The 8,604-nt window shown below is 29.5% G+C and overlaps 1 protein-coding gene across 1 annotated transcript; it reads right to left on the bottom strand.

Moving 5' to 3' along the window:
- Positions 1-131: 131 nt before the first annotated feature.
- On the bottom strand, positions 132-8,111 carry LOC139425770 (uncharacterized). Its single transcript, XM_071181714.1, has 7 exons — positions 7,675-8,111; positions 6,731-6,775; positions 5,843-5,902; positions 5,451-5,729; positions 4,760-4,804; positions 3,817-3,966; positions 132-1,760 (listed from the first exon to the last, which is right to left on the bottom strand). Exons 1-7 carry the CDS (start codon positions 7,862-7,864, stop codon positions 1,651-1,653), a joined length of 879 nt encoding a protein of 292 aa, XP_071037815.1. The 5' UTR covers positions 7,865-8,111; the 3' UTR covers positions 132-1,650.
- Between the last annotated feature and the right edge of the window lie 493 nt (positions 8,112-8,604).

Raw genomic sequence — 8,604 nt, forward strand, 5'->3', positions numbered from 1 at the left:
TTTTTCATAGAATTTCTCACATTCTTTAACTTTCCTCAAACCATTCTGATCAAAAATAGTTCCTTCTCAATTTCTTTTTTAAATCTTCATTGTTTTTCAAGCATAGCTTTCGTTCTTAATAAAAGAAATATATCGAAGTACAGGATAAATACTGAAAAAATATTTTAATTTGCTTTTGTAAAATATTAAAATCAAATTTCAACTCAATCCCTAAAAAAGGCATGTACCATAGTTTCTTTTCTTTATTTTTTCTTTTTGTCAAATATTTGATGGAGCATTTGTTTAGCAGAAACTAATATACACAATTTTTTAATAAAATAAACAACAATTGGAAAAATCAAAGAAAAAATTAAAAAGAATGTAAAAATTTGCTGCATTCTACTTAGGAAGTTATAATTTAATATCACCAAGTTTTAAAAATAATTTTAGATTTCTTCAAAGGATGGCACTGAAAATTGAAAAAAAAAGCTATATATTTCTATTATAGCCACCATTTGTAAAAACAACTTGGAGAAATCTAAGGGCAAATCTAACTCATGCCTGTTCAAATGTTTCAGTTCCAATAATCAGACACACAACAAAAAAAGTTGTTCTTAATTTCTTAGGTCATCTGTGCCTTTTTTTAAAACTAATTTTGAAATTTCTTAAGTAGCACACCCTCGTTTCCAAAGTTAAAACTTGCAAATTTATATTTGTAACGAATCTTCCATTTTCCTTGAATTTTTATATAAAATTGTCGGTAAATTTTGGGGCACCAATAAATTTTTTCGTTTAGGTAAAAATTAGTTTAAAGGAAACAAAAACTCTAAAAAACTTTTCCCTTAGCTTAATTCTTATTGTCTTATAAAATATTTGAAACAAAACGTGTATGCAGTGTGGAAGAGAAAAACGGACCACCTTGAATAACTTTTTAATCTAATGATCGGATTTCTAAGTTTTAGCACTATATCTTAATGGTTCGAGGGCACGACTTAAAATATGCTAATTAATTAGTGCAGACAATACTTTAATTTACGAAATAAGACAAAAACGTACTTTCTCTAAATAAACCTACCTTTTTTCGATATATTCGGATTTCTGACCCCCAAAATATAGGGGGTAATCCCAATTTGGGATGTATGGACTCAATAGTTGATGTCCTTAATGTAAAATTTTACTTTTTGCTTACTTTGCCATTCATCCATGTACCATATTTCCTGACTGCGGCTACCTCCTATATTTTCGGGGTCAGAAATCCGAATCCATCGAAAAAAAGATATGTTTATATAGCGAAAGTACGTTTTTGGACCTGATTTCGTTTTTTAAAATATCGTTTGCATTAATTAATTAGCATATTGGAAGTCACCCGCTCGAACCGTTAACATTGATTTCTAGATCCAATCATTAAATCAAAAGTTATTTGGAGTAGTTCGTTTTTTTCCTTCCTTTTTTTGCACACTGTCCTCTGATTTGTCCTTCCTTTTTTTTAATGCATTGTTGACAGTTCAAACACATTCCATGTTTTTTAATGCATTATTCAGTATAATGCAACTCGAGTTTCTTTTTTTGGTTCATATTTCTTTTTGAACTATGCACAGAGTGAATCTACAAATATCTTCTCAATTTCCTTTCTTGATCGAGAATATTTTGTCCCAAATTTCAGCTCAACCTTCATCCTAACAGTTTGAATATAAGTGGCACTCGTTTGAAATCTAAATGAATCGATACATGCTTCTTAATAGGTGTGTAGCATGGTGTTGTACAGTTTTGCTGTTGATCACCTAAAACATAAGCACATTTTTATAATAAAAAATAGAATAATTTTATATTGTAATAATACACTGTAATTATGTAATAAAACAGATAATGACAAAAGAAGAAAATTAATAGTGTGTAGTAGTTTTGATACTACACTGTCAGCTAATAAGTATTTGAACATCCATGACATAAACGAAAAACAAAATTTATATTAAATAGTTGATCAAACTTCCGCCAGAGACAGCTTCAAACTCAACCCACCAATGCATACATTCCGCTTATTTTTGTATGACAGCTAGTGGTATTTCCTTTTGCTAGTCCTTATATGATAGCTGGATGTATTTTCTTCCTTGAGTCTTTACTATGGCTGTTTGTATTTCTTTCCACAATTCTTTGTATGATGAAGATTAGAAAGAGATTTCCTTCCACGAGTTTTTTTAAGATATAGCTAGTGGTATTCTCTTCCACGAGTCTCTGTATGAGAGCTAGTTTTATCTTCAACTCTGCTTGAAGAAGACAGGTAAGTTTCTGCACCGATTTTGGACGGTTTTTGCACCCCTTCAATTTGGCAATCCTACTCTTACCAGAGATTCGTGATAAAGTTCAGATCTGGGCTCTGAGCTACCCAAGATATTGGGTTTGGTCCCCATTATCGACATACCAAACCATTGTTGATCTAGCATCTTAACAGCCATCGTTGTTGTCCCGGAAGTAATATGAGTCTAACCTGTAAGACTGCCACAACGTAGTAAATACGCTGTCATTCAAAATAGTGCAGTAAGTATCAGCATTACCATTGTCATTTACTACGAATTTGTACCAAGGATCTGAGTCCATGCTAAGAAAAAACATGGCCAGACAGTAATTATGTTATATGTATGAATGTCTAAATACTTATTGGTATAGTATATAAAAAAAAGTATTGTCATTAGTCTAAAGAATTTTTCCTCTCAAACCTTAGAATGAAATATTTATAACATTTGACAATTTTTTCATATATCCGACTACAACTGTTTTGGTTCTTATGCTCTAAATGAGATTCAGTTTTTAATTTTAGAAGTTCTTTTCTAACTTTAGATCACCAATCATTTCATGACAGTGCAGGGTAGGTCAAGGCCTTCTGAATTCAGCCACTCCTACTGGCTGTTAAACTTTTCCAAATTTTATGTAACCAGGAGTATAAAATTATCCTCCTCCGTTGCATCTATTGATCAAAGATTAGGTCTTCCACTTCTTATCGTGTTAAATGGTTCAGATGAAAAAAATTCGTTCAGATTATAATTATCGTTCATACGGATAATATGTTCAATCCAGCTGAGGCGACTTACTTTTACGCAAGGAACTACATCTGGCTTTTTTAAAGGAACGAAATAATTTGGTATTTCGTCTTCTATAACAGATACACTATTTTCCTAGTTTTGGGGGAGATTTTTTTATTTCAACTGATGTTTTTTTCCGAAAGTTATTGAGATTGAGTTCGTTGAAGCAACATATTTGTAAGTAAAAACCGCATTTCCTATCATTATTTAAAGTTCGGATCTTATTAAGTTAAGCAAAACAGTTTTGGTTTTCATAATGAGATCTATTCTCAGACTACAGAAGCAATTAAAATAAATGAAAATACCTAAGTACAGAAAGAGTGATTTGGCAAATTATGTGCAATTTAACATTTTAGCAACAGTAGTTTTGCCTTCAACTTAATAAACAGCATTTAAATTAAATACAATTCATTTTACATCTTGATTCGCCTTAACTATTATTCAATTCTAAAATCTGATTAATTCCTTTTTATAATTTTCTTTTGTTGACATAAATTGCAGAATTTAGTTTTTTTTTTTTTTTTTTTTTTTTTTTTTTTTTTTTTTTTTTTTCACTTACTGGCATTTATATATTTGGTGCATCATTTTCATTTATGCAGTTAAAAATATCTTTTCGTTGAATTGAATTTGAATAGTTTCATGGAAATCACCGCTTTACAAGGGAAAACCTCTTTGTTGTTTACATATTGAAGTTTTTTATTTATTTTTTTTTTTTACATATTGTGATTCTGTAAATACGTAATGCAAATATATAACTCACCTGTTGGCATCATTGTAGGGTCCCCCATATTTTGATTCATGTTCATATTCATATTTTGGTATCCCATATTCTGATTCATGTTCATGTTCATATTTTGATTCATCATATTCATGTTCTGGTTCATCATATACTTGTTGCTTGGATACATTCCTATATAAAGCATAACAATTAAGTATAAAATTCAGAATTTATTTTGACTTAAATTTATCTTCAATAACAAAAAATTATTCCACAAACAGGAATTACATGTGTAAAGAGTTTCAAAATTTCATACTGGATACATTACGAATGTATTAAAGTTCTTTTTGTCTTTCTCCTGAATCAAACCCAAACCACAAAGCTGCCATAATTTAAAATAGAATAAGAATTAGCTGCAGTTGCTTATATTCATGAAGAACTAAGTAAACGAGGTGTTCCGAATTAACCACTCTTAATGTAAATATATATTAAAAATAAGTGAAAAAAGTGCACATTAGGGGTCTCAAATACATAAATTAATTGAGGCGAAAACATTAATGACTCACTATTGAAGAAAGAGGGCTTGTGAACAGCAAAATATGTTCGGGGCATCATTGTAGAGAATTTATAAAGTCAACTCCTCTATGAACGAAGGAAGAGAAGAAGAAAGCAGTCAACTCCGTTCTATTAAAAAGAGTCAAGTTTCATTTAGCAATCGAACTGGTTTTGGTGTTTTCATTGTCGCCTTCCTTCGTAGTGATTCGATGTGTTTTCTACTGTTAAACAATTGTTTGTAAAGCCTAGAGTATACTTTGAAAAAACTTTTATTAAGGGTGGTCCTTATGGAGCATCCCGTGAAGTGAAGTAGAACTTATATTTATTTACATTTATTTGAAACATGTAGCTCGAATAACTGCCCGTTTATCAGTTTATATGCAGATTTTATTTAAATGTATTATTAAACAATAATGCACAAAAAACTAACCTTGCATCATCATCATCATCATTTGCATCATATCCATCATGTTTCCTGTGAGAATTTTGTAAAATTGACAGTTAATTATAAGATAGACGTTCTTTTTACATCATAATTTAAATAAAGTCAAAAAAGCTCTTCATTATTTTTATCTGTTTAAAGTTTGTTTGTAAGATTTTTTATCAATAAAAAATTTAAAAAAAAGTATAAATATAACATTAAGATGTAGTTCTTCTCTTGAAAAAAAAAAGAAAACTCCTAACAATACAAGTTGCTTTTCACGATACATAATGAGACTAAAGATACTATATATACATTATATACTATATATGCATACTATATATACATTTTAATATTTTAAATTATGCATACACAAGATAATTTTTTATGGGCTTGGGACAGTATAATGGTCAGCCACATTTAATCGTTCCGGAGGGCATTTTTGGTGAGAAGCATCAGCATTTTTAAGAGAGAAAAAATATAAAATGTTTCTGTGTATTGTGCTTTGATCTTATGGAAATTACTGATATTTGTAAAGTAACGAACGTGGAAACAATGGTAAAACACAGTTTAATATAAAAATGATGCTTTTGGAAAAAGTGTGATTTATCACTATATTGTCCCAAGCTGTTCATCTGGTAGTTGTAATCACTATTTATTATAATTTGTACAAATATAATACAAACTTAAAATAACTTACCTCCATTTCCGTTGCCACCATTTCCATAGCCACCATTACCTCCATTACCATTTCCTCCATTGCCTCCACTTCCATCGCCTCCATTGCCATTACCACCACTTCCATCACCTCCATTGCCATTTCCACCGTTACCATTTCCACCATTACCATTTCCACCATTGCCACCATTACCATTTCCACCATTCCCTCCATTACCATTTCCACCATTACCTCCATTGCCGCCGTTACCATATCCCCCATTTCCATTAGGGAATGCTAAAGTAATGTGTAAATTACCACCTGAAGAAACAAAATAAAAATTTTAATGAAATACCAGTTACGTCTAAACAACCATTTAAAAATATTAAATCCATTTTAAAATCAAGAACAATTTAGAAGCAAAATCTAGTTACCGTGAGGGTTCGTATAGTGATGTGGTCCTTGATGAACAACATTATTATATCCTCCTCCACCTAAAATATTTCAGTACGTATTGTTAAATGACTCTGATACAATATAAACTGATTCAGTTTTGCTTGTTTAATAAATTCATTTATTTTGCATATCCAAACTAGTTTTGTAGAGATCCAAAATATTTTGTATTCATTTTTAAACTTATCTCAAATTTATATCCTAAATATTTTATTATAATTAAAATTTCATTTACTAGACATAAAAATTACTATTTTAATATTAATTTAAATGCATGATTAAGAACATAAAAATGTATATTATGTTAAGTTTTTTTATTCATTCGTGCCGTAATCTAAAGCTTCAAATCAATCAACTTTATAAATCAGTGGCTACCAACTGGCGGCCCGCCGGTCACATCCAGCCCGGCCTGCTTAGCTTTTTTGTGGCCCGCGAACTAAAATGTATTAGTTGTCATTTTTTGCGAACAATTTTCGTAAAAAATCTATATGGTTTTGTAAAAATCTATATCTTTAAAGTACTTTTCTTTGTTGAAAAAACTTTATTTCTTCGTTTCTGTGAAATTTAACATAAAAACTGCAAAAAATTTATCTCTCAGATAAAAATATACTTCTTATTATAATTTGTAATTCAATACTTTTGTTTTGTACAACTTGATAAACATTTGACAGTAATATTTAATGTTCCTTCAAACATAAAAGAGTCATATATAAAATTTTGATAAAGTTGCGGCCTGCCATTTGACTGCTGTTTATAATTGCGGCCCCCGGCCTCATGTAAGTTGGAAATCCCTGTTCTAAATGAATCAAAAATGGACAACTAATGTCAGTAGTTTTTGTTAATTTTTATTTCAATACATTTGTACTTACCTTGCTGTTGGTTAATCAAACCCGGAAGAAACTGCATTAGACTTCCTAAATAATATAAATTGTTATATAAAAATAAATAATTAATATAAAAAATATAAAAGCTATGTTGAATATAAAATTAAAACAATTCAAATAATGATACAATATTAGTAATTTGTTATTAGCCCTTTCATTGCAGTATTTTTCTTCATAATAAAAAAAAAATCATCTACGGTGTTAAATATAAAAAAAAAGGTTTTCATAGTAGAATTAATTGACAACTAATAGATAAAAATTATAAGAATATTTGACACAACTAGTCTATCAAATTTTTCCGCAAGACTTATGCATAAAGGCTTAAATGTAAATTTTATATATTAATTTACAATAGTAATAATAATATATATTATATATAAGGATTTTTATATTGTTCCATTAGCACCCAAAATAACTAATTACGATTAAAAATTGATATCAAATAATCAAATAGGTAATAGCATGAATTTAAATTTTGTTGATATTTTAACAGTTAAAAATAGGTTTAAAACATGTCACTTCCATGAAGTTTAATTGTTGAATTATTTAGGAACACTAAAATTGTTGTTGAGTATTAGTGAGTAGGTGGCATTTATTGACAAGCGTATTAATGATTGAATGGTATTATGGATGAGTGAGTTGACAAATTAATGAATCAGAATTATTAACTAATGTTAATAAAAGGAAGAAAAAAATTATTGATTTATAATTATTAATTGATTCATGTTAACGACAGTCGACGAGTGCAATTTTTATTTCACTTCATTTATATTTTATTTTCTGTTTAATTTAATTTAATTTATTCATTATTTTATTTAATTAATTTTTATTTTATAAATAAAAATTTATATATAATATAAAATTATACTTTATTTCATTAAAAAAATTAATGTGGTTTACCCAATTAAAAAGGCTATTTAAATTTTTACCTGCACAAACAGTCTTGGATGGAAAAGTACATGTCATGGACAAGACATCGAACTTTTGACCAGGAGGACACCACTTTTGGATAGGCACACCTTGGATGCACTTGTAATAGCATTTGCAATTTTGAACGTTAGGATAGATACCAGTATGCGTCGGACAATACCGACAGCTCCCTTCCTGTACCGCTACCATGGACGATACAATAAGCCAAAGAAGCTTTATGGATGGATCCTTGATGAAAGAAGGGGACGATGAAGTTGTAATAGAGTTAACTGGATCTTCCACTTCAGCTCCTGAAAAAAATAATATAGAACCTTTAAAAACAGTTAGAATAAAAGATGGCACACCAAAATAACTTTTGATCTAATGACAAGATTTTCACGAACAGGAAATCTCTATGGTACCATGGTTCAACTTTAAATGTGCTTATTAATATATACGGACGATATTTTAAGCTATGAAATCAACATAGAATAAATGTAATATTTTTTCCCTGAATAAATGTACTATTTTTTTATTATTTTGTTTTGACGAATTTGGATTCTTGGCTCACTTTATGAAAGGAGGGAGTGTGATATCTGGAAAATGCGGTCTCAATGGCTTTTAGAAGAGCGGTTATATGTGAGCTGTTTATAGTGAATCATGCTTTTTGTGTGTTTCGTCATATGTCTGGAACTATTTAAGAGAATAAAAAATTTTCTATGCAATTGGTTATTTGAAGCTCGAGAAGAAGAATATCGCTGAAATCACATTGTTGTCCCAAACTACGAGATTTCGCTTGGTGTGGAAAATATCGCATGCAAATGAGAACCAGATTGATAAAAAATATTTACGCAAAAAAAAAAAAAAAAAATGACAATCAGGATCTTATTTGCAGGCCAAAAAATCGCATTAATCTATTAGGCTTGGTCGATTTTCAGATCGGATCATGC

Source organism: Parasteatoda tepidariorum, chromosome 6 (genome assembly GCF_043381705.1).
Source record: "Parasteatoda tepidariorum isolate YZ-2023 chromosome 6, CAS_Ptep_4.0, whole genome shotgun sequence".
Classification (NCBI taxonomy): domain Eukaryota; kingdom Metazoa; phylum Arthropoda; class Arachnida; order Araneae; family Theridiidae; genus Parasteatoda; species Parasteatoda tepidariorum.

Coding starts and splice junctions, on each gene's coding strand:
- LOC139425770 (XM_071181714.1), bottom strand. CDS start 7,864: ATGGTAGCGGTACAGGAAGGGAGCTGTCGGTATTGTCCGACGCATACT. Junction 6,776..7,674: donor ATCCAAGACTGTTTGTGCAG/GTAAAAATTTAA, acceptor TATATTATTTAG/GAAGTCTAATGCAGTTTCTT. Junction 3,967..4,759: donor GATGATGATGATGATGCAAG/GTTAGTTTTTTG, acceptor TGCTTTATATAG/GAATGTATCCAAGCAACAAG.